The 25,670-nt window shown below is 45.9% G+C and overlaps 1 protein-coding gene across 9 annotated transcripts in view; it reads left to right on the forward strand.

Moving 5' to 3' along the window:
- The window catches only part of LOC110515620 (FERM, ARHGEF and pleckstrin domain-containing protein 1), a 96,136-nt gene that overhangs the window by 39,637 nt on the left and 30,829 nt on the right, over positions 1-25,670 (forward strand). For 5 of the 9 annotated variants that reach the window (XM_090206678.1, XM_090206679.1, XM_090206684.1 and 2 more), the window contains exons 6-13: positions 4,848-4,945; positions 7,044-7,158; positions 14,274-14,421; positions 18,710-18,805; positions 19,017-19,183; positions 20,171-20,239; positions 20,373-20,445; positions 20,561-20,777. In XM_090206678.1, the coding sequence (XP_090062804.1) occupies positions 4,848-4,945; positions 7,044-7,158; positions 14,274-14,421; positions 18,710-18,805; positions 19,017-19,183; positions 20,171-20,239; positions 20,373-20,445; positions 20,561-20,777 (983 nt within the window). The remainder of the gene's footprint in view (positions 1-4,847; positions 4,946-7,043; positions 7,159-14,273; positions 14,422-18,709; positions 18,806-19,016; positions 19,184-20,170; positions 20,240-20,372; positions 20,446-20,560; positions 20,778-25,670) is intronic. The other 4 variants (XM_090206680.1, XM_090206681.1, XM_090206683.1 and 1 more) reach the window with 2 other exon arrangements.

Below are 25,670 nucleotides of genomic sequence, written 5' to 3' on the forward strand. Positions count from 1 at the left end.
GTAAACAAACATACAGACAACAACAGAGTTACACATGGAATAAACAAACATACAGACAACAACAGAGTTACACATGGAATAAACAAACATACAGACAACAACAGAGTTACACATGGAGTAAACAAACATACAGACAACAACAGTTACACATGGAGTAAACAAACATACAGACAATAACAACACAGAGTAACACATGGAATAAACAAACATACAGACAATAACAGAGTTACACATGGAGTAAACAAACATACAGACAACAACAGAGTTACACATGGAATAAACAAACATACAGACAATAACAGTTACACATGGAGTAAACAAACATACAGACAATAACAACACAGAGTAACACATGGAGTAAACAAACATACAGACAACAACAGAGTTACACATGGAGTAAACAAACATACAGACAACAACAGAGTAACACATGGAGTAAACAAACATACAGACAATAACAACACAGAGTAACACATGGAGTAAACAAACATACAGACAACAACACAATAGAGAAGTCTATATACAGTGTGTGCAAATGGAGGTAGGGGGTAAGGCAATAAATAGGCCATAGTAGCAAAGTAATTACAATTTAGCAATTTACACTGGAGTGATATATGTGCAGATGAGGATGTGCAAGTAGTGATACTGGTGTGCAAAAGAGCAGAAAAACAAAACCAATATGGGGATGAGGTAGGGAGTTGGTTGGATGGGCTGTTTACAGATTGGTTGGTAAGATGCTCAGATAGCTGATGCTTAAAGTTAATGAGGGAGATATGAGTCTCCAAATTCAGTGATTTTTTTTGCAATTCGTTCCAGTCATTGGCAGCAGAGAACTGGAAGGAAAGGTGGCCAAAGGAGGTGTTGGCTTTGGGGGTGTCCATGGAAATATACCTGCTGGAGCGTGTGCTACGGTTGGATGTTGTTATGGTGTCCAGTGAGTTGAGATAAGGCGGGGTTTTACCTAGTAAAGACTTATAGATGACCTAGAGCCAGTGGGTTTGGCGACGAATATGAAGCGAGGACCAGCCAACGAGAGCATACAGGTCGCAGTGGTGGGTAGTAGATGGTGCTTTGGTGACAAAACGGATGGCACTGTAATAGACTGCATCCAATTTGCTGAGTAGAGTGTTGGAGGCTATTTTGTATATGACATCGCCAAAGTCGAAGATCGGTAGTCAGTTTTACGAGGGTATGTTTGGCAGCATGAGTGAAGGATGCTTTGTTGCGAAATAGGAAGCCGATTCTAGATTTAATTTTGGATTGGAGATGCTTAATGTGAGTCTGGAAGGAGAGTTTACAGTCTATCCAGACACCTAGGTATTTGTAGTTGTCCACATATTCTAAGTCAGAACCGTCCAGAGTAGTGATGCTAGTCGGGCGGGCAGGTGGAGGCAGCAATCGTTTGAAGAGCATGCATTTAGTTTTACTTGCATTTAAGAGCAGTTGGAGGCCACGGAAGGAGTGTTGTATGGCATTGAAGCTCGTTGTTAAGTGTCCAACGAAGGGCCAAAAGTATACAGAATGGTGTCGTCTGCGTAGAGGTGGATCAGAGAATCACCAGCAGCAAGAGCGACATCATTGATGTATACAGAGAAAAGAGTCTGCCCGAGAATTGAACCCTGTGGCACCCCCATAGAGACCGCCAGAGGCCCGGACAACAGGCCCTCCGATTTGACACACTGAACTCTATCTGAGAAGTAGTTAGTGAACCAGGCGAGGCAGTCATTTGAGAAACCAAGGCTATTGAGGGACGAGACACAGTGTAACCCACTGTTGAGGGACGAGACTCAATGTTATGTTATGAATGATGTTTTTAGAATTAAAATCTGTAATATCTTGGACTCTGTGTGCAATAATAGTGTTTAACATGATTTTTGAATGACTACCCCATCTCTGTAACCCACACATACAATTATCTGGAAAAAGACCTCAGTCAAGCAGTGACCTTCAAACACAGTTTCAGCCGCTAAGACAAGGGAGGTGTTCCAGTGCCTCGCAAAGACGGGCACCCATTGGTAGATGGGTAAAAACAAAAGGAAGCATAAATTAAATATCCCTTTGAGCATGGTGAAGTTATTAATGACAGTTGGAAAGGGGGATACCTAGTTATTAATGACAGTTACCTAGTCAGTTAGAAAGGGGGGATACCTAGTCAGTTAGAAAGAGGGGATACCTAGTCAGTTGGAAAGAGGGGATACCTAGTCAGTTGGAAAAGGGGGATACCTAGTCAGTTGGAAAGGGGGGATACCTAGTCAGTTGGAAAGGGGGGTACCTAGTCAGTTGGAAAGGGAAAGGGGGGATACCTAGTCAGTTGGAAAGGGGGGGATACCTAGTCAGTTGGAAAGGGGGATACCTAGTCAGTTGGAAAGGGGGATACCTAGTCAGTTGTAACTGAACACCTTCAGCTGAAATGTGTCTTCCGAATTTAACCCAACCCTCTGAATCAGAGAGGTGTGGGGGGGCTGCCTTAATCGACATCCACGTCTTCGGCGCATGGGGAACAATGGGTTAACTGCCTTGTTCAGGGGAACAGTGGGTTAACTGCCTTGTTCAGGGGAACAGTGGGTTAACTGCCTTGTTCAGGGGAACAGTGGGTTAACTGCCTTGTTCAGGGGAGCAGTGGGTTAACTGCCTTGTTCAGGGGAACAGTGGGTTAACTGCCTTGTTCAGGGGAGCAGTGGGTTAACTGCCTTGTTCAGGGGAACAGTGGGTTAACTGCCTTGTTCAGGGGAGCAGTGGGTTAACTGCCTTGTTCAGGGGAGCAGTGGGTTAACTGCCTTGTTCAGGGGAGCAGTGGGTTAACTGCCTTGTTCAGGGGAGCAGTGGGTTAACTGCCTTGTTCAGGGGAGCAGTGGGTTAACTGCCTTGTTCAGGGGAGCAGTGGGTTAACTGCCTTGTTCAGGGGAGCAGTGGGTTAACTGCCTTGTTCAGGGGAGCAGTGGGTTAACTGCCTTGTTCAGGGGAGCAGTGGGTTAACTGCCTTGTTCAGGGGAGCAGTGGGTTAACTGCCTTGTTCAGGGGAGCAGTGGGTTAACTGCCTTGTTCAGGGGAACAGTGGGTTAACTGCCTTGTTCAGGGGAGCAGTGGGTTAACTGCCTTGTTCAGGGGAGCAGTGGGTTAACTGCCTTGTTCAGGGGAGCAGTGGGTTAACTGCCTTGTTCAGGGGAGCAGTGGGTTGACTGCCTTGTTCAGGGGAGCAGTGGGTTGACTGCCTTGTTCAGGGGAGCAGTGGGTTGACTGCCTTGTTCAGGGGAGCAGTGGGTTGACTGCCTTGTTCAGGGGAGCAGTGGGTTGACTGCCTTGTTCAGGGGAGCAGTGGGTTGACTGCCTTGTTCAGGGGAGCAGTGGGTTGACTGCCTTGTTCAGGGGAGCAGTGGGTTAACTGCCTTGTTCAGGGGAGCAGTGGGTTAACTGCCTTGTTCAGGGGAGCAGTGGGTTAACTGCCTTGTTCAGGGGAGCAGTGGGTTAACTGCCTTGTTCAGGGGAGCAGTGGGTTAACTGCCTTGTTCTGTGGAGCAGTGGGTTAACTGCCTTGTTCAGGGGAGCAGTGGGTTAACTGCCTTGTTCAGGGGAGCAGTGGGTTAACTGCCTTGTTCAGGGGAGCAGTGGGTTAACTGCCTTGTTCAGGGGAGCAGTGGGTTAACTGCCTTGTTCAGGGGAGCAGTGGGTTAACTGCCTTGTTCAGGGGAGCAGTGGGTTAACTGCCTTGTTCAGGGGAGCAGTGGGTTAACTGCCTTGTTCAGGGGAGCAGTGGGTTAACTGCCTTGTTCAGGGGAACAGTGGGTTAACTGCCTTGTTCAGGGGAACAGTGGGTTAACTGCCTTGTTCAGGGGAGCAGTGGGTTAACTGCCTTGTTCAGGGGAGCAGTGGGTTAACTGCCTTGTTCAGGGGAGCAGTGGGTTAACTGCCTTGTTCAGGGGAACAGTGGGTTAACTGCCTTGTTCAGGGGAACAGTGGGTTAACTGCCTTGTTCAGGGGAACAGTGGGTTAAACTGCCTTGTTCAGGGGAACAGTGGGTTAAACTGCCTTGTTCAGAGGCAGAACGACAGATTTTGTCCTTGTCAGCTCGGGGATTCGATTAGATGGATGGAGGGCTGTTTTATGGCAACATTCTCACGCTGTTTGTGGATTCACACTCTGTCAAGGCAACAGACGTGACTTTTAGTTAACCCTGTAAGGCGGGTTGGGTTTTCAAGACTATGCCATTACACACCAGGTTTCTGACTGTGCAGACTAAAGGTTAATAGTTACCATGCGTATCCTCTCATGTTTTCTCCCCCTCTTTCTCTCTCTTTCGCTCTTTTTTTCTCTCCTCTCTGTCTCTCTCTCCTTCTCCTCTCTCTCTCCTTCTCCTCTCTCTCTCCTCTCTCTCTCTCCTGCTCCTCTCTCATTCTCCTCTCTTCTTCTCCTCTCTCTCATTCTCCTCTCTCCTTCCCTCTCTCCTTCCCTCTCTCCTTCCCATTCTCCTTCCCATTCTCCTTCCCTCTCTCCTTCCCTCTCTCCTTCCCTCTCTCATTCTCCTCTCTCTCATTCTCCTCTCTCCTTCTCCTCTCTCTCTCTCCTCTCTCTCCTCTTTCTCTCCTCTCTCCACTCTCTCTCTCCTTCTCTCTCCTTCTCTCTCCTTCTCCTCTCTCTCTCTCCTCTTTCTCTCCTCTCTCCACTCTCTCTCTTCTCTCTCTCTCCTCCTCTCTCTCCTTCTCTCTCTCCATCTCTCTCTCTCCTTCTCTCTCTCCGTCTCTCTCTCTCTCATTCTACTCTCTCCTTCTCTCTTTCTCTCTCTCCGTCTCTCTCTCTCTCATTCTACTCTCTCCTTCTCCTCTCTCTCTCTCCTTCTCTCTCTCTCTCAGGTACCTGTTTGCTCTCCAGATAAAGCATGATCTGGCGTGTGGACGTCTGACCTGCAACGACACCAGTGCTGCCCTGCTGGTCTCTCATATCGTCCAGTGTAAGCATACTTTCTATTATAATATAGTTAGAGCTTCCTGATTTATTTTAGTACCGGCTCCAGTGTGTTCCCGGCTCCAGTGTGTTCCCGGCTCCAGTGTGTTCCCGGCTCCAGTGTGTTCCCGGCTCCAGTGTGTTACCGGCTCCAGTGTGTTACCGGCTCCAGTGTGTTACCGGCTCCAGTGTGTTACCGGCTCCAGTGTGTTCCCGGCTCCAGTGTGTTCCCGGCTCCAGTGTGTTCCCGGCTCCAGTGTGTTCCCGGCTCCAGTGTGTTACCGGCTCCAGTGTGTTACCGGCTCCAGTGTGTTACCGGCTCCAGTGTGTTCCCGGCTCCAGTGTGTACTCCAGTGTGTTCCCGGCTCCATTGTGTACTCCAGTGTGTTCCCGGCTCCAGTGTGTACCAGCTCCAGTGTGTACCGGCTCCAGTGTGTACTCCAGTGTGTACCGGCTCCAGTGTGTACTCCAGTGTGTACCAGCTCCAGTGTGTAACGGCTCCAGTGTGTACCGACTCCAGTGTGTACTCCAGTGTGTACTCCATTGTGTACTCCAGTGTGTACCGGCTCCAGTGTGTACTCCAGTGTGTAGCGGCTCCAGTGTGTACCGGCTCCAGCGCGTAACGGCTCCAGTGTGTAACGGCTCCAGTGTGTACTCCAGTGTGTACTCCAGTGTTTACCGGCTCCAGTGTGTACTCCAGTGTGTACCGGCTCCAGTGTGTACTCCAGTGTGTACCGGCTCCAGTGTGTACTCCAGTGTGTACCGGCTCCAGTGTGTACTCCAGTGTGTACCGGCTCCAGTGTGTACTCCAGTGTGTACTCCAGTGTGTACCGGCTCCAGTGTGTACTCCAGTGTGTACTCCAGTGTGTACTGGCTCTAGTGTGTACTCCAGTGTGTACCAGCTCCAGTGTGTACCGGCTCGTGTGTACTCCAGTGTGTAACGGCTCCAGTGTGTACCGACTCCAGTGTGTTGCCGGCTCCAGTGTGTACTCCAGTGTGTACTCCATTGTGTACTCCAGTGTGTACCGGCTCCAGTGTGTACTCCAGTGTGTAACGGCTCCAGTGTGTACCGGCTCCAGCGCGTAACGGCTCCAGTGTGTAACGGCTCCAGTGTGTACTCCAGTGTGTACTCCAGTGTGTACCGGCTCCAGTGTGTACTCCAGTGTGTACCGGCTCCAGTGTGTACTCCAGTGTGTACTCCAGTGTGTACCGGCTCCAGTGTGTACTCCAGTGTGTACCGGCTCCAGTGTGTACTCCAGTGTGTACCGGCTCCAGTGTGTACTCCAGTGTGTACCGGCTCCAGTGTGTACTCCAGTGTGTACTCCAGTGTGTACTGGCTCCAGTGTGTACTCCATTGTGTACTCCATTGTGTACTCCAGTGTGTACTCCAGTGTGTACCGGCTCCAGTGTGTACTCCAGTGTGTACTCCAGTGTGTTCCGGCTCCAGTGCCGATATTTCTGTTCCAAACAGTTGATGAGGTGGTTAATATGCTGAGAGGAACCATTTTTCTGAATACATAAAAATACCTGTCAGACAAATCGCCACGGAGCAAATTCAGAATCACTTAGTTGCCATGGAACCTGTCCGGTTCTCATCACCGTTGGGTAATCTGGAGAGACTGTAGCTGAATACCTGACAGAGGGAAAAGCTGCCAGTTCAGGCTCAAGTGGGGTGACGTCTGTGTGGATTGAACTCTCCTCTTGGTTATTCAGTAACACTCCTCTCCCCTTTCTCCTCTCTCGTCTCTCCTCCCTCTCGTCTCTCCTCCCTCTCGTCTCTCCTCTCTCTCCCCTTTCTCCTCCCTCTCGTCTCTCTCGTCTCTCTCGTCTTTCCTCCCGCTCGTCTCTCCTCTCTCTCTCATCTCTCCTCTCTCTCGTCTCTCCTCTCTCTCGTCTCCTCCCTCTCGTCTCTCCTCTCTCTCTCGTCTCTCCTCTCTCTCGTCTCCTCCCTCTCGTCTCTCCTCCCTCTCGTCTCTCTCCTCCCTCTCGTCTCTCTCCTCCCTCTCGTCTCTCTCCTCCCTCTCGTCTCTGTCCTCCCTCTCCTCTCTCTTCTACTCTCTCCTATCTTTCCCTCTTTCTCGGTCTCTCCTCTCTTCTCTCCACAGCTGAGATCGGGGACTTTGACGAGGTCCAGAGTTTTCAGCACCTTCTTCACAACAAGTACATGCCTAACCAGGACGCTCTGATGGACAAGATCACAGAGTACCACCACAAGCACGTGTGAGTCACTCTACCTTTCTCTGGACCCTCCTGCAAAGTTGGAGTTTGGGTCACATACAAAGTGTCGACTACCGATCGCTGTCCGCGGTTCTGAAATTGCGATGTCTACGCGGTTGCCTATCGACAGGCTACCAGATGATGTGGTGTTTGGCTTTAATGGAGACGTGTTTATTTAGATTGGGTTGTCGTGCTTCGCTTCGTGTTTCTCGGAGCTACAGGCCTACGGCGTCACAATGCTGCTATGTACAACGTTGGCTGGTGGAAATCACGGATTTACTTGTTCAGTAATTAAAGTGGGAAATTCAAGCATTTACAGATTGTAAAATGTATGTTTGATTCAACCGCATACTAATCAGTAACCAATCAAATGTTTTGGGGGGGGGGGGGTACCGTGCCTTTGGAAAATATTCAGAACCCTCGACTTTAATCCACTTTTTGTTACGTTACAGCCTTATTCTAAAATGGATTCAAAATTATAATTTTTCTCATATCTATACACAATACCCCATAATGTCAAAGCAAAAACAGGTTTTTAGAAATGTTTGCAAGGACTGTGTCCGAAGTACAGATCTGGGGAAAGGTCTCCAAGAACACAGTGGCCTTATAAATGAAACGTTTGTAACCACTAAGATTCTGCCTCGAACTGGCCGCCCGGCCAAACTAAGCAATCGGGGGAGAAGGGCCTTGGTCAGGGAGGTGACCAAGACCCGATAGTCACTCTGACAGAGCTCCAGAGTTCCTCTGTGGAGATAGGAGAACCTTCCAGAAGGACAACCATCTCTGCAGCACTCCACCAATCAGGCCTTTAACGGTAGACTGGCCAGACAGAAGCCATTTCTCAGTAAAAAGGCACATGACAGATTACATCAGGAAGATGAGAAGTTAGATGGTGATTTAGGTGCTGTAGATGAAGCTTGATGAACATCAGTAGCCAAGGCCCAGTGTTATGTAATGCAGTACTGTAGTGTCTAGCATCCAGCCAGCGTCAGAGCAGTGTTGTTGTTAATCTGACAGGTAACGTCCCTGTCCCGGTCCCTGTCTTTGTCCCTGTCCCTGTCTCTTTCCCTGTCCCTGTCTTTGTCCCTGTCTCTGTCTTTGTCTCTGTCCCCATCCCTGTCTCTGTCCCCGTCCCTGTCTCTGTCTTTGTCCCTGTCTCTGTCTCTGTCCCTTTCCCTGTCTCTGTCCCTGTCTCTGTCCCTGTCCCCGTCCCCGTCCCTGTCTCTGTCCCTGCGCCCACACAGATGGTTAGAGATGGTAATCCATAAAGCGCCCCCTGCCTTCCAGCATTCCCTGTAAAACTATTGTGGGACTGATGGAACAAGACTGTCCCTGTCCTTCCTTTCCCAGAATTCCAGCTGAGATGACTCATCCATTCCTTGGGTGTGTGCCAGGACCACTTCCTCCCTCTCATCCCTCCCTCCTCTGCTCTCTCTCCCAGCCTTTCCTCCCAGAGATGGGCACCAGTCCTAGGCTTTAGTTTTCCCTGGGTGTAGACGTTATCCCTAACCACAGATCTAGGATCAGATGACCCTACCCCTAGTCTTCCCTGGGTGTAGACGTTGTCCCTAACCACAGATCTAGGATCAGATGACCCCTAGTCTTCCCTGGGTGTAGACGTTGTCCCTAACCACAGATCTAGGATCAGATGACCCCTAGTCTTCCCTGGGTGTAGACGTTGTCCCTAACCACAGATCTAGGATCAGATGACCCTACCCCTAGTCTTCCCTGGGTATAGACGTTGCCCCTAACCACAGATCTAGGATCAGATGACCCCTAGTCTTCCCTGGGTGTAGACGTTGTCCCTAACCACAGATCTAGGATCAGATGACCCCTAGTCTTCCCTGGGTGTAGACGTTGTCCCTAACCACAGATCTAGGATCAGATGACCCCTAGTCTTCCCTGGGTGTAGACGTTGTCCCTAACCACAGATCTAGGATCAGATGACCCCTAGTCTTCCCTGGGTGTAGACGTTGTCCCTAACCACAGATCTAGGATCAGATGACCCATAGTCTTCCCTGGGTGTAGACGTTGTCCCTAACCACAGATCTAGGATCAGATGACCCTACCCCTAGTCTTCCCTGGGTGTAGAGGTTGTCCCTAACCACAGATTTAGGATCAGATGACCCCAAGTCTTCCCTGGGTGTAGACGTTGTCCCTAACCACAGATCTAGGATCAGATGACCCCTAGTCTTCCCTGGGTGTAGACGTTGTCCCTGACCACAGATCTAGGATCAGATGACCCCTAGTCTTCCCTGGGTGTAGACGTTGTCCCTGACCACAGATTTAGGATCAGATGACCCTACCCCTAGTCTTCCATGCCCCCTTTTACTCCCTCTATCTGCCCTACCAACCCCCTCTACCCTCTGTTCCCTCTGTGTCTGTCCTACCTACCCTCTCTTCCCTCTGTGTCTGCCCTACCAACACCCTCTACCCCCTCACCCTCTGTGTCTGTCCTACCTACTCCCTCTACACTCTCTGTCTGCCTTACCTACTCCCTCTACACTCTGTGTCTGCCCTACCAACCCCCTCTACCTCCTCTTCCCTCTGTGTCTGCCCTACCAACCCCCTCTACTCCCTCTACACTCTCTGTCTGCCCTACCAACCCCCTCTACCCCCTCTACATTCTGTCTGCCCTACCAACCCCCTCTACCCCCTCTACACTCTGTCTGCCCTACCAACCCCCTCTACCCTCTCTTCCCTCTGTGTCTGCCCTACCAACCCCCTCTACCCCCTCACCCTCTGTGTCTGTCCTACCTACTCCCTCTACACGCTCTGTCTGCCTTACCTACTCCCTCTACACTCTGTGTCTGCCCTACCAACCCCCTCTACATTCTCTTCCCTCTGTGTCTGCCCTACCACCCCCCTCCCCCCTCTCTGTCTGCCCTACCAACCCCCTCCCCCCTCTCTGTCTGCCCTACCAACCCCCTCTACACTCTCTGTCTGCCCTACCAACCCCCTCTATCCCCTCCACCCTCTGTGTCTATCTTACCAAACCGGGCCCCTCTCCACCCCCCAAACCAACCACTGTCCCTCAGGAGACCAGCCAGCCCAGATCAGAGCAGGAAGGATGGAAGTGCCTAATTCAGGCCCACATACAGGAAACAGGAAACTATTTCCACTCAGCAGATTTAGTAACTCAAAGTCTCTCGTGTGTTGGTGGGGAGGCGGAGGGCAATATATTATCCAACATATTGGTTAAGCAAGCATTAAGTTCATGGATTCTATTAGTTTAATGGATTCTATTAGTTTAGTGGATTCTATTAGTTTAATGGATTCTATTAGTTTATGGATTCTATTAGTTTAATGGATTCTATTAGTTTAGTGGATTCTATTAGTTTAGTGGATTCTATTAGTTTAGTGGATTCTATTAGTTTAGTGGATTCTATTAGTTTAGTGGATTCTATTAGTTTAATGGATTCTATTAGTTTAATGGATTCTATTAGTTTAGTGGATTCTATTAGTTTAGTGGATTCTATTAGTTTAGTGGATTCTATTAGTTTAGTGGATTCTATTAGTTTAATGGATTCTATTAGTTTAGTGGATTCTATTAGTTTAATGGATTCTATTAGTTTAATGGATTCTATTAGTTTAATGGATTCTATTAGTTTAATGGTTTCTATTAGTTTAATGGATTCTATTAGTTTAATGGATTCTATTAGTTTAGTGGATTCTATTAGTTTAATGGATTCTATTAGTTTAGTGGATTCTATTAGTTTAGTGGATTCTATTAGTTTAGTGGATTCTATTAGTTTAGTGGATTCTATTAGTTTAATGGATTCTATTAGTTTAGTGGATTCTATTAGTTTAATGGATTCTATTAGTTTAATGGATTCTATTAGTTTAATGGATTCTATTAGTTTAGTGGATTCTATTAGTTTAGTGGATTCTATTAGTTTAATGGATTCTATTAGTTTAATGGATTCTATTAGTTTAGTGGATTCTATTAGTTTAGTGGATTCTATTAGTTTAATGGATTATATTAGTGTAATGGATTCTATTAGTTTAGTGGATTCTATTAGTTTAGTGGATTCTATTAGTTTAGTGGATTCTAGTAGTTTAATATACATGTATTCTATTAGTTTAATGGATTCTATTAGTTTAATGGTTTCTATTAGTTTAATATAAATGGATTCTATTAGTTTAGTGGATTCTATTAGTTTAATGGATTCTATTAGTTTAATGGATTCTATTAGTTTAATGGATTCTATTAGTTTAATGGATTCTATTAGTTTAATGGATTCTATTAGTTTAGTGGATTCTATTAGTTTAGTGGATTCTATTAGTTTAGTGGATTCTATTAGTTTAATGGATTCTATTAGTTTAGTGGATTCTAGTAGTTTAATATACATGGATCTATTAGTTTAATGGATTCTATTAGTTTAGTGGATTCTATTAGTTTAATGGATTCTATTAGTTTAGTGGATTCTAGTAGTTTAATGGATTCTATTAGTTTAGTGGATTCTATTAGTTTAATGGATTCTATTAGTTTAATATACATGGATCTATTAGTTTAGTGGATTCTATTAGTTTAGTGGATTCTATTAGTTTAGTGGATTCTATTAGTTTAGTGGATTCTATTAGTTTAGTGGATTCTATTAGTTTAGTGGATTCTATTAGTTTAGTGGATTCTATTAGTTTAATGGATTCTATTAGTTTAGTGGATTCTAGTAGTTTAATGGATTCTATTAGTTTAGTGGATTCTATTAGTTTAATGGATTCTATTAGTTTAGTGGATTCTATTAGTTTAGTGGATTCTATTAGTTTAATGGATTCTATTAGTTTAATGGATTCTATTAGTTTAATGGATTCTATTAGTTTAATGGATTCTATTAGTTTAGTGGATTCTATTAGTTTAGTGGATTCTATTAGTTTAATGGATTCTATTAGTTTAATGGATTCTATTAGTTTAATGGATTCTATTAGTTTAATGGATTCTATTAGTTTAATGGATTCTATTAGTTTAGTGGATTCTATTAGTTTAGTGGATTCTATTAGTTTAGTGGATTCTATTAGTTTAATGGATTCTATTAGTTTAGTGGATTCTAGTAGTTTAATATACATGGATCTATTAGTTTAATGGATTCTATTAGTTTAGTGGATTCTATTAGTTTAATGGATTCTATTAGTTTAGTGGATTCTAGTAGTTTAATGGATTCTATTAGTTTAGTGGATTCTATTAGTTTAATGGATTCTATTAGTTTAATATACATGGATCTATTAGTTTAGTGGATTCTATTAGTTTAGTGGATTCTATTAGTTTAGTGGATTCTATTAGTTTAGTGGATTCTATTAGTTTAGTGGATTCTATTAGTTTAGTGGATTCTATTAGTTTAATGGATTCTATTAGTTTAATGGATTCTATTAGTTTAATGGATTCTATTAGTTTAATGGATTCTATTAGTTTAATGGATTCTATTAGTTTAATGGATTCTATTAGTTTAATGGATTCTATTAGTTTAGTGGATTCTATTAGTTTAGTGGATTCTATTAGTTTAGTGGATTCTATTAGTTTAATGGATTCTATTAGTTTAGTGGATTCTAGTAGTTTAATATACATGGATCTATTAGTTTAATGGATTCTATTAGTTTAGTGGATTCTATTAGTTTAATGGATTCTATTAGTTTAGTGGATTCTAGTAGTTTAATGGATTCTATTAGTTTAGTGGATTCTATTAGTTTAATGGATTCTATTAGTTTAATATACATGGATCTATTAGTTTAGTGGATTCTATTAGTTTAGTGGATTCTATTAGTTTAGTGGATTCTATTAGTTTAATGGATTCTATTAGTTTAGTGGATTCTATTAGTTTAGTGGATTCTATTAGTTTAGTGGATTCTATTAGTTTAGTGGATTCTATTAGTTTAGTGGATTCTATTAGTTTAGTGGATTCTATTAGTTTAATGGATTCTATTAGTTTAGTGGATTCTAGTAGTTTAATGGATTCTATTAGTTTAGTGGATTCTATTAGTTTAATGGATTCTATTAGTTTAATATACATGGATCTATTAGTTTAGTGGATTCTATTAGTTTAGTGGATTCTATTAGTTTAGTGGATTCTATTAGTTTAGTGGATTCTATTAGTTTAGTGGATTCTATTAGTTTAATGGATTCTATTAGTTTAGTGGATTCTATTAGTTTAGTGGATTCTATTAGTTTAATGGATTCTATTAGTTTAATGGATTCTATTAGTTTAATGGATTCTATTAGTTTAATGGATTCTATTAGTTTAATGGATTCTATTAGTTTAATGGATTCTATTAGTTTAGTGGATTCTATTAGTTTAATGGATTCTATTAGTTTAGTGGATTCTATTAGTTTAATGGATTCTATTAGTTTAATGGATTCTATTAGTTTAATGGATTCTATTAGTTTAATGGATTCTATTAGTTTAATGGATTCTATTAGTTTAATGGATTCTATTAGTTTAATGGATTCTATTAGTTTAATGGATTCTATTAGTTTAGTGGATTCTATTAGTTTAATGGATTCTATTAGTTTAATGGATTCTATTAGTTTAATGGATTCTATTAGTTTAGTGGATTCTATTAGTTTAGTGGATTCTATTAGTTTAGTGGATTCTATTAGTTTAATGGATTCTATTAGTTTTATATTAATTGATTATTTTAGTTATTAGTTTCATACAGTGATCAGATTTCTTTTTAAGGCGGTTTGTTGCACTGAATTAGTCAACATTTTTATGACATTTGTACAGAAGGAACAGTGGAAACTGTCCAACGTGATGTTAAAACGCTGACGCGTTGGTATGTGTCCTGTGTGTCCCCAGAGGACAGACGCCATTAGAGTCAGACTATGATATGATAGTGTTGGTATGTGTCCTGTGTGTCCCCAGAGGACAGACGCCATTAGAGTCAGACTATGATATGATAGTGTTGGTATGTGTCCTGTGTGTCCCCAGAGGACAGACGCCAGCGGAGTCAGACTATGATATGATAGTGTTGGTATGTGTCCTGTGTGTCCCCAGAGGACAGACGCCATTAGAGTCAGACTATGATATGATAGTGTTGGTATGTGTCCTGTGTGTCCCCAGAGGACAGACGCCATTAGAGTCAGACTATGATATGATAGTGTTGGTATGTGTCCTGTGTGTCCCCAGAGGACAGACGCCAGCGGAGTCAGACTATCAGCTATTGGAGATCGCCCGGCGGTTGGAGATGTACGGAGTCAGGCTCCACCCTGCTAAGGACCGAGAGGGGACCAAGCTCAGTCTGGCTGTGTCTCATATTGGACTGCTGGTGTTTCAGGTACTGTATGTGCTCCAGATGTTTATCCACCAGGAACATGGGAGTTCATTTCTGATCTCTTACCTTTTTTTAGTGCATTTTCTTAAAACTGCATTGTTGGTTAAGGGCTTGTATTCAGCATTTCACTGTGAGGTCTACTACACCTGTTGTATTCAGCATTTCACTGTGAGGTCTACTACACCTGTTGTATTCAGCATTTCACTGTAAGGTCGACTACACCTGTTGTATTCAGCATTTCACTGTGAGGTCTACTACACCTGTTGTATTCAGCATTTCACTGTGAGGTCTACTACACCTGTTGTATTCAGCATTTCACTGTGAGGTCTACTACACCTGTTGTATTCAGCATTTCACTGTAAGGTCTACTACACCTGTTGTATTCAGCATTTCACTGTAAGGTCTACTACACCTGTTGTATTCAGCATTTCACTGTGAGGTCTACTACACCTGTTGTATTCAGCATTTCACTGTGAGGTCTACTACACCTGTTGTATTCAGCATTTCCCTGTGAGGTCTACTACACCTGTTGTATTCAGCATTTCACTGTGAGGTCTACTACACCTGTTGTATTCAGCATTTCACTGTGAGGTCTACTACACCTGTTGTATTCAGCATTTCACTGTAAGGTCTACTACACCTGTTGTATTCAGCATTTCACTGTAAGGTCTACTACACCTGTTGTATTCAGCATTTCACTGTGAGGTCTACTACACCTGTTGTATTCAGCATTTCACTGTGAGGTCTACTACACCTGTTGTATTCAGCATTTCCCTGTGAGGTCTACTACACCTGTTGTATTCAGCATTTCACTGTAAGGTCTACTACACCTGTTGTATTCAGCATTTCACTGTCAGGTCTACTACACCTGTTGTATTCAGCATTTCACTGTAGGTCTACTACACCTGTTGTATTCAGCATTTCACTGTAAGTCTACTACACCTGTTGTATTCAGCATTTCACTGTGAGGTCTACTACACCTGTTGTATTCAGCATTTCACTGTGAGGTCTACTACACCTGTTGTATTCAGCATTTCACTGTAAGGTCTACTACACCTGTTGTATTCAGCATTTCACTGTGAGGTCTACTACACCTGTTGTATTCAGCATTTCACTGTGAGGTCTACTACACCTGTTGTATTCAGCATTTCACTGTCAGGTCTACTACACCTGTTGTATTCAGCATTTCACTGTCAGGTCTACTACACCTGTTGTATTCAGCATTTCACTGTCAGGTCTACTAAACCTGTTGTATTCAGCATTTCACTGTAAGGTCTACTACACCTGTTGTATTCAGCATTTCACTGTGAGGTCTACTACACCTGTTGTATTCAGCATTTCACTGTAAGGTCTACTACACCTGTTGTATTCAGCATTTCACTGTGAGGTCTACTACACCTGTTGTATTCAGCATTTCACTGTGAGGTCTACTACACCTGTTGTATTCAGCATTTCACTGTGAGGTCTACTACACCTGTTGTATTCAGCATTTCACTGTAAGGTCTACCTACACCTGTTGTATTCAGCATTTCACTGTGAGGTCTACTACACCTGTTGTATTCAGCATTTCACTGTAAGGTCTACTACACCTGTTGTATTCAGCATTTCACTGTAAGGTCTACTACACCTGTTGTATTCAGCATTTCACTGTGAGGTCTACTACACCTGTTGTATTCAGCATTTCACTGTGAGGTCTACTACACCTGTTGTATTCAGCATTTCACTGTGAGGTCTACTACACCTGTTGTATTCAGCATTTCACTGTGAGGTCTACTACACCTGTTGTATTCAGCATTTCACTGTGAGGTCTACTACACCTGTTGTATTCAGCATTTCACTGTGAGGTCTACTACACCTGTTGTATTCAGCATTTCACTGTGAGGTCTACTACACCTGTTGTATTCAGCATTTCACTGTGAGGTCTACTACACCTGTTGTATTCAGCATTTCACTGTGAGGTCTACTACACCTGTTGTATTCAGCATTTCACTGTGAGGTCTACTACACCTGTTGTATTCAGCATTTCACTGTAAGGTCTACCTACACCTGTTGTATTCAGCATTTCCCTGTAAGGTCATACCACTTAGGGCTGTGACTGGCATGGAATATTGGATGATGGTTATTGGTCAGCCAAATGACCACGGTCACCGTAATAATCATTTGGAGAAGGAAAAAGGGGAGGGGGGCATTGCCTAGGCAACCGAAGACTCGTCTGTCTAGCACCAAGCTTACCAAGGAGCAACAACGTTTCATCACTTTGTAGAGTCCATGTTACAGCAGAAACGGACTCAACCGCACGAATGCCCGGCTGGCCACGAATGCCCGGCTGGCTACGAATGCCCGGCTGGCTACGAATGCCCGGCTGGCCACGAATGCCCGGCTGGCCACGAATGCCCGGCTGGCCACGAATGCCCGGCTGGCTACGAATGCCCGGCTGGCCACGAATGCCCGGCTGGCCACGAATGCCCGGCTGGCTACGAATGCCCGGCTGGCTACGAATGCCCGGCTGGCCACGAATGCCCGGCTGGCCACGAATGCCCGGCTGGCTACGAATGCCCGGCTGGCCACGAATGCCCGGCTGGCCACGAATGCCCGGCTGGCCAGGAATGCCCGGCTGGCCACGAATGCCCGGCTGGCCACGAATGCCCGGGTGACCACAAATGTCCGGCTGGCCAGGAATGCCCGGCTGACCACAAATGCCGGGCTGGCCAGGAATACCGGGCTGGCCACGAATGCCGGGCTGGCCAGGAATACCGGGCTGGCCACGAATGCCCGGCTGGCCACGAATGCCCGGCTGGCCACGAATGCCCGGCTGGCCACGAATGCCCGGCTGGCCACGAATGCCCGGCTGGCCACGAATGCCCGGCTGGCCACGAATGCCCGGCTGGCCAGGAATACTGGGCTGGCCACGAATGCCCGGCTGGCCAGGAATACTGGGCTGGCCACGAATACTGGGCTGGCCACGAATGCCCGGCTGGCCAGGAATACTGGACTGGCCACGAATGCCCGGCTGGCCAGGAATACTGGGCTGGCCACGAATACTGGGCTGGCCACGAATACTGGGCTGGCCACGAATACTGGGCTGGCCACGAATGCCCGGCTGGCCACGAATGCCCGGCTGGCCACGAATGCCCGGCTGGCCAGGAATACTGGGCTGGCTGCTCTTGAGTCAGCTTTTCTTTACACACACACAAATATATACAGTGTTTGTATTTGTATGTATATCATGTAGTGTATATAGTGGGGCAAAAAAGTATTTAGTCAGCCACCAATTGTGCTGTTCTCTTATGTTCCACCATAATTTGCAAATAAATTCATTAAAAATCCTACAATGTGATTTTCTGGATTTTTTTTCTCATTTTCTCTGTCATAGTTGAAGTGTACCTATGATGGAAATTACAGGCCTCTCATCTTTTTAAGTGGGAGAACTTGCACAATTGGTGGCTGACTAAATACTTTTTTGCCCCACTATATATACACTACATGATTGGATCTAAAGGGCCTGAACCATGAAAAACAGCCCCAGACCATTATTCCTCCACCAAACTTTACAGTTGGCATTATGTATTGCGGCAAGTAACATTGTCCTGGCATCAGCCAAACCCAGGTTAGTCCGCCAGACTGCCAGATGTGAAGTGTGATTCATCGCTCCAGAGAACACATTTCCACTGCTCCAGAGTCCAATGGCGGCGAGCTTTACACCCCTCCAGCATATTTTACCGTTTAGATTCTTCAAAGTAGCCACCCTTTGCACACTCTTGGCATTCTCTCAACCAGCTTCACCTGGAATGCCTTTCCAACCGTCTTGAAGGAGTTCCCACATATGCTGAGCACTTGTTTTTCCTTCACTCTGCGCTCCAACTCATCCCAAACCATCTCAATTGGGTTGAGGTCGGGTGATTGTGGAGGCCGTCTGACGCAGGACCCATACACGAAGAGATCATCCGTACACCTACTCTGCTTCTCACAAACGCACAGCGGTTGGAACCAAACATCTCAAATTTGTACTCATCAGTCCAAAGGACAGATTTCCATCGGTCTAATATCCATTGCTCATGTTTTTTGGACCAGGCAAGTCTCTTCTTATTGGTGTCCTTCAGTAGTGGTTTCTTAGCAGCAAATCAACCATCGACCGTAAATAAAAGGCAGAAGACTGTCTGGGAAGTTTTCTCTGTGATACACAATCTTATGTCCTGTCTGTATGAATGTTGTCCAACCAACTGAAACTCCTCTCTCCTATAGGGACACACTAAGATCAATGTTTTTAACTGGTCTAAACTCTCTCCTATAGGGACACACTAAGATCAATGCTTTTAACTGGTCTAAAGTCCGCAAGCTCAGCTTCAAGAGGAAACGTTTTCTCATCAAACTCAGACCAGACCTCAATGTAAGTCCTTATACCACGGCTTGGCAGAATACTACATTCTGATTGGTTGAAAGGGTGTTGATTTATTTCTCAGTAAATTCACAGCACTATTCGATGGTTAGTTCCAACACAGTGTTTTATCAGTGGCGTAGATGAACACAGCCCTTGTTTCTCCTGTTCTAACCAATGCTAAGCTATGTATTGACGATGTCTGTGCTGTGCCCGCCTGCAGCAGAGTGCATACCAGGACACTCTGGAGTTTGTGATGGCCAGTAGAGACTGCTGTAAGATCTTCTGGAAAATATGTGTGGAGTACCACGCCTTCTTCAGACTGTTTGAGGAACCCAAACCCAAAGCCAAAGCTGTTCTCTTCACCAGAGGGTCCTCCTTCAGGTTTAGGTAGGCTGGCTGGGTGGGTGGGTGGAGCTTGTAGAGGTTTAGGTAGGCTGGCTGGGTGGCTGGGTGGAGCTTGTAGAGGTTTAGGTAGGCTGACTGGGTGGGTGGGTGGAGCTTGTAGAGGTTTAGGTAGGCTGGCTGGGTGGCTGGGTGGAGCTTGTAGAGGTTTAGGTAGGCTGACTGGGTGGGTGGGTGGAGCTTGTAGAGGTTTAGGTAGGCTGGCTGGGTGGGTGGGTGGAGCTTGTAGAGGTTTAGGTAGGCTGGCTGGGTGGCTGGGTGGAGCTTGTAGAGGTTTAGGTAGGCTGACTGGGTGGGTGGGTGGAGCTTGTAGAGGTTTAGGTAGGCTGGCTGGGTGGGTGGGTGGAGCTTGTAGAGGTTTAGGTAGGCTGGCTGGGTGGGTGGGTGGAGCTTGTAGAGATTTAGGTAGGCTGACTGGGTGGAGCTTGTTGAGGTTTAGGTAGGCTGGCTGGCTGGGTGGAGCTTGTAGAGATTTAGGTAGGCTGGCTGGCTGGGTGGAGCTTGTAGAGATTTAGGTAGGCTGGCTGGGTGGAGCTTGTAGAGGTTTGGGTAGGCTGGCTGGGTGGAGCTTGTAAAGGTTTAGGTAGGCTGGCTGGGTGGGTGGAGCTTGTAGAGGTTTGGGTAGGCTGACTGGGTGGAGCTTGTAGAGGTTTAGGTAGGCTGGCTGGGTGGGTGGGTGGAGCTTGTAGAGGTTTAGGTAGGCTGGCTGGGTGGGTGGGTGGAGCTTGTAGAGGTTTAGGTAGGCTGGCTGGGTGGGTGGGTGGAGCTTGTAGAGGAGGGGCCTGAGTGGACACTGCATGATAAATGTATATTAACCAGCAACAACAACACAGATTGATACTGGACTCAACAATGTAACCTTTCCTATTGTATCAGGGTCTTTCACTGACAATCCTTTTACAGGGACTGTGCTGCTTCATCAGACCTCTGTGTTTCAACATACTACCATGTTCTGTCTCTTTATATCTGCAGCGGTCGGACACAGAAGCAGGTTTTCGATTACGTCAAGGACTCAGAGTTCCAAAAGGTCCCTTTTGAAAGGTGAGACTTCACCTGGTCTGGATGTCAGCCTCTCTTCCCCTGAGGCGTGTTTGTGGCTCCAGGTTCCCATGTCAATGTCCCTTTACCTCAACAGTTGATAGACTAAGCCTCGCCTGTCTCCTCTCCCCACCAGGAAACACAGTAAGAAGATGTCCGGCAGCAGCCTGACACCCCAGGATAGAAAGACATCCACAGTGCCACAAGAGGTCAGTATATCACGGTGACCTTACTCTCTTTGATTCATAGGAGAAGGTTTAGAGTTAGTGTGTGTTCTGGTCTTTATTTCACAGAGTATCCCTTTAACTTCTCCCTCCTCTCCAGAGTGTCTCAGAGAACCAGACAGACTCTCCTCTCAGGTTGACCCTCCAGGCCCCGGTGGACGACCCTACAGTGACCAACGGCCACCAGGCTGGACCAGGGGGACCAGAGGCCCAGGCCCTACCCTCCACCACGGGACACCCAGAGCAGCAGATCTCAGGTCCAGTCCGGCAGGCAGCTGAAGGCAGCAGCTCTTCTATCTCCTACATCCACTGTTCTGGTATAGATAGAGAACGAGGCCAGAGGCAAACGCTCACACACACATGTCAATGATGAGGATGAACCCCTGGGGGTTACTGTTAGCCCCTCCCCCAGGGTTAGCTCCCTGCCACTGTTAGAGCCTCCCTCAGGGTTAGCACCCTGCACTGTTAGCCCCTCCCCCAGGGTTAGCGCCCTGTACTGTTAGAGCCTCCCTCAGGGTTAGCTCCCTGCCACTGTTAGAGCCTCCCTCAGGGTTAGCACCCTGCACTGTTAGCCCCTCCCCCAGGGTTAGCGCCCTGCGCTAGTGCCTCCCCCAGGGTTAGCTCCCTGCCACTGTTAGCGCCTCCCCTAGGGTTAACTCCCTGCCACTGTTAGCCCCTCCCCCAGGGTTAGCTCCCTGCCACTGTTAGCGCCTCCCCCAGGGTTAGCTCCCTGCCACAGTTAGAGCCTCCCTCAGGGTTAGCACCCTGCACTGTTAGCCCCTCCCCTAGGGTTAGCACCCTGTACTGTTAGCCCCTCCCTCAGGGTTAGCGCCCTGCACTGTTAGCCCCTCCCCCAGGGTTAGCGCCCTGCCACTGTTAGCGCCTCCCCCAGGGTTAGCTCCCTGCCACTGTTAGCGCCTCCCTCAGGGTTAGCTCCCTGCCACGGTTAGCGCCTCCCCTAGGGTTAGCTCCCTGCCACTGTTAGCGCCTCCCCTAGGGTTAGCTCTCTGCCACTGTTAGCGCCTCCCCTAGGGTTAGCTCTCTGCCACGGTTAGCGCCTCCCTCAGGGTTAGCTCCCTGCCACGGTTAGCGCCTCCCTCAGGGTTAGCTCCCTGCCACGGTTAGCGCCTCCCTCAGGGTTAGTTCCCTGCCACGGTTAGCGCCTCCCTCAGGGTTAGCTCCCTGCCACGGTTAGCGCCTCCCCTAGGGTTAGCTCCCTGCCACAGTTAGCACCTCCCTCAGGGTTAGCTCCCTGCCACGGTTAGCGCCTCCCTCAGGGTTAGCTCCCTGCCACGGTTAGCACCTCCCCCAGGGTTAGCTCCCTGCCACTGTTAGCACCTCCCCCAGGGTTAGCTCCCTGCCACTGTTAGCACCTCCCTCGGGGTTAGCTCCCTGCCACGGTTAGCACCTCCCTCGTGGTTAGAGGCGTATAAATCGTTACTTTAACTGGAGGCCAATCAGCCTTCTAAATCTAGAGTACAATTTATATATTTTAATTCTGTACAGCACTTTTACTATCGTGGGGGGGCTTATTTTTTATACACACTTTAGACTTGTAGTTTGTGACATTATACTTTGGGTTGGGTTAGGGTTAGGGTTAGGCCCATTAGGGTTAGGGTTAGGCCCATGAGGGTTAGGGTTAGGGTTAGGGTTAGGCCCATGAGGGTTAGGGTTAGGCCCATGAGGGTTAGGGTTAGGCCCATGAGGGTTAGGCCCATGAGGGTTAGGGTTAGGCCCATGAGGGTTAGGGTTAGGGTTAGGCCCATGAGGGTTAGGGTTAGGCCCATGAGGGTTAGGGTTAGGCCCATGAGGGTTAGGGTTAGGCCCATGAGGGTTAGGCCCATGAGGGTTAGGGTTAGGGTTAGGCCCATGAGGGTTAGGGTTAGGGTTAGGGTTAGGCCCATGAGGGTTAGGGTTAGGGTTAGGGTTATGCCCATGAGGGTTAGGGTTAGGCCCATGAGGGTTAGGGTTAGGCCCATGAGGGTTAGGCCCATGAGGGTTAGGTTAGGCCCATGAGGGTTAGGGTTAGGCCCATGAGGGTTTGGGTTAGGCCCATGAAGGTTAGGTTAGGCCCATGAGGGTTAGGGTTAGGCCCATGAGGGTTTGGGTTAGGCCCATGAGGGTTTGGGTTAGGCCCATGAGGGTTAGGGTTAGGGTTAGGCCCATGAGGGTTAGGGTTAGGCCCATGAGGGTTAGGGTTAGGGTTAGGCCCATGAGGGTTAGGGTTAGGCCCATGAGGGTTTGGGTTAGGCCCATGAGGGTTTGGGTTAGGCCCATGAGGGTTTGGGTTAGGGTTAGGGTTAGGCCCATGAGGGTTAGGGTTAGGGTTAGGCCCATGAGGGTTAGGGTTAGGCCCATGAGGGTTAGGGTTAGGCCCATGAGGGTTAGGGTTAGGGTTAGGCCCATGAGGGTTAGGGTTAGGCCCATGAGGGTTAGGGTTAGGGTTAGGCCCATGAGGGTTAGGGTTAGGCCCATGAGGGTTAGGGTTAGGCCCATGAGGGTTAGGGTTAGGCCCATGAGGGAGGCAGGTAGCCTAGTGGATAGAGCGTTGCACTAGTAACCGAAAGGTTGCAAGATCGAATCCCCGAGCTGACAAGGTAAAAATCTGTCGTTCTGCCCCTGAACAAGACAACCCACCGTTCCCAGGCCGTCATTGTAAATAAGAATTTGTTCTTAACTGACTTGCCTAGTTAAATAAATATCTAAATGTAGCTCAGTACACTTAGTTGGTGAAATACTAAGCAGTAGTTTGTGGATTAGTCAGGATCAATACACGTTGAGAATGTTAGGAGCTGTAAGGTTATTTTATCAGCCCTGTTTGATGTTTCTTCTGCCCTCCCCGAACACCGACCCAGCCCAATCCCTCCCCCCTGTATCAGCAGTCATCCAAATCATCAGTCTGTCTGACCCCCCTCCCCCTTCCTCTTTGCTGTCTGCTTGGCTTGACTCCTGGCATGTAAACAAGATAGACATCTCATTGTTGTTCCTTTCGGCCCTGATCCTGATTTCTGTTCTTTTGCAAATCCAACATGGCCGCCGCCTCATCCTCATCATTGTCATTTGTTTGATTACATTCTCTGACAACACATTATATTTAGAATTAAAAACATGACAAATAAATCAGACTATGTTCAAAGCTTCTATGCCGTTGAATGCTGTTTTTCTGCCAGCACTGTTGTGCTTCTCTCCAGGCTGTTTCCTCTGTCTCTCTATCTACTGTGTTCCACTGTTGTGCTTCTCTCCAGGCTGTTTCCTCTGTCTCTCTACTGTGTTCCACTGTTGTGCTTCTCTCCAGGCTGTTTCCTCTGTCTCTCTGCTGTGTTCCACTGTTGTGCTTCTCTCCTGGCTGGACACTTTACATTCAACTGGACACTTTACATTCAACTGGACACTTTACATTACTTTACATTCAACTGGACACTTCACATTACTTTACATTCAACTGGACACTTTACATTACTTTACATTCAACTGGACACTTTACATTAGTTTACATTCAACTGGACACTTTACATTACTTTACATTCAACTGGACACGTTACATTACTTTACATTCAACTGGACACTTTACATTACTTTACATTCAATTGGACCCTTTACATTCAACTGGACCCTTTACATCACTTTACATTCAACTGGACACTTTACATTCAACTGGACACATTACATTACATTACATTCAACTGGACACTTTACATTCAACTGGACACTTTACATTACTTTACATTCAACTGGACCCTTTACATCACTTTACATTCAACTGGACACTTTACATTCAACTGGACACATTACATTACATTACATTCAACTGGACACTTTACATTCAACTGGACACTTTACATTACTTTACATTCAACTGGACACTTTACATTCAACTGGACACTTTACATTACTTTACATTCAACTGGACACTTTACATTCAACTTGACACTTCACATTACTTCACATTCAACGGGAGACATTACATTACTTTACATTCAACTGGACACTTTACATTCAACTGAACACTTAACATTACTTTACATTAAACTGGACACTTTACATTCAACTGGACACTTTACATTCAACTGGACCCTTTACATCACTTTACATTCAACTGGACACTTTACATTCAACTGGACACTTTACATAACTTTACATTCAACTGGACACTTTACATTACTTTACATTCAACTGGACACTTTACATTCAACTGGACCCTTTACATCACTTTACATTCAACTGGACACTTTACATTCAACTGGACACATTACATTACATTACATTCAACTGGACACTATATTACTTGACATTCAACAGGACACTTTACATTCAACTGGACACTATACATTACTTTACATTCAACTGGACACTTTACATTACTTTACATTCAACTGGACACTTTACATTCAACTGGACACTTTACATTACTTTACATTCAACTGGACACTTTACATTCAACTGGACACTTTTACATGACATTACATTCAACTGGACACTTTACATTCAACTGGACACTTTACATTCAACTGGACCCTTTACATCACTTTACATTCAACTGGACACTTTACATTCAACTGGACCCTTTACATTACTTTACATTCAACTGGACACTTTACATTCAACTGGACCCTTTTTACATGACATTACATTCAACTGGACACTTTACATTACTTTACATTCAACTGGACACTTTACATTACATTCAATTGGACCCTTTACATTCAACTGGACCCTTTACATCACTTTACATTCAACTGGACACTTTACATTCAACTGGACACATTACATTACATTACATTCAACTGGACACTATATTACTTAACATTCAACTGGACACTTTACATTCAACTGGACACATTACATTACATTACATTCAACTGGACACTATTACTTAACATTCAACAGGACACTTTACATTCAACTGGACACTTTACATTACTTTACATTCAACTGGACACGTTACATTCAACTGGACCCTTTACATTACTTTACATTCAACTGGACACTTTACATTCAACTGGACCCTTTTACATGACATTACATTCAACTGGACACTTTACATTACTTTACATTCAACTGGACACTTTACATTCAACTGGACCCTTTTACATGACATTACATTCAACTGGACACTTTACATTACTTTACATTCAACTGGACACTTTACATTCAACTGGACCCTTTACATTACTTTACATTCAACTGGACACTTTACATTCAACTGGACC

This window comes from Oncorhynchus mykiss, chromosome 18 (assembly GCF_057628025.1).
Source record: "Oncorhynchus mykiss isolate SJ-2025 chromosome 18, ASM5762802v1, whole genome shotgun sequence".
Taxonomy (NCBI): domain Eukaryota; kingdom Metazoa; phylum Chordata; class Actinopteri; order Salmoniformes; family Salmonidae; genus Oncorhynchus; species Oncorhynchus mykiss.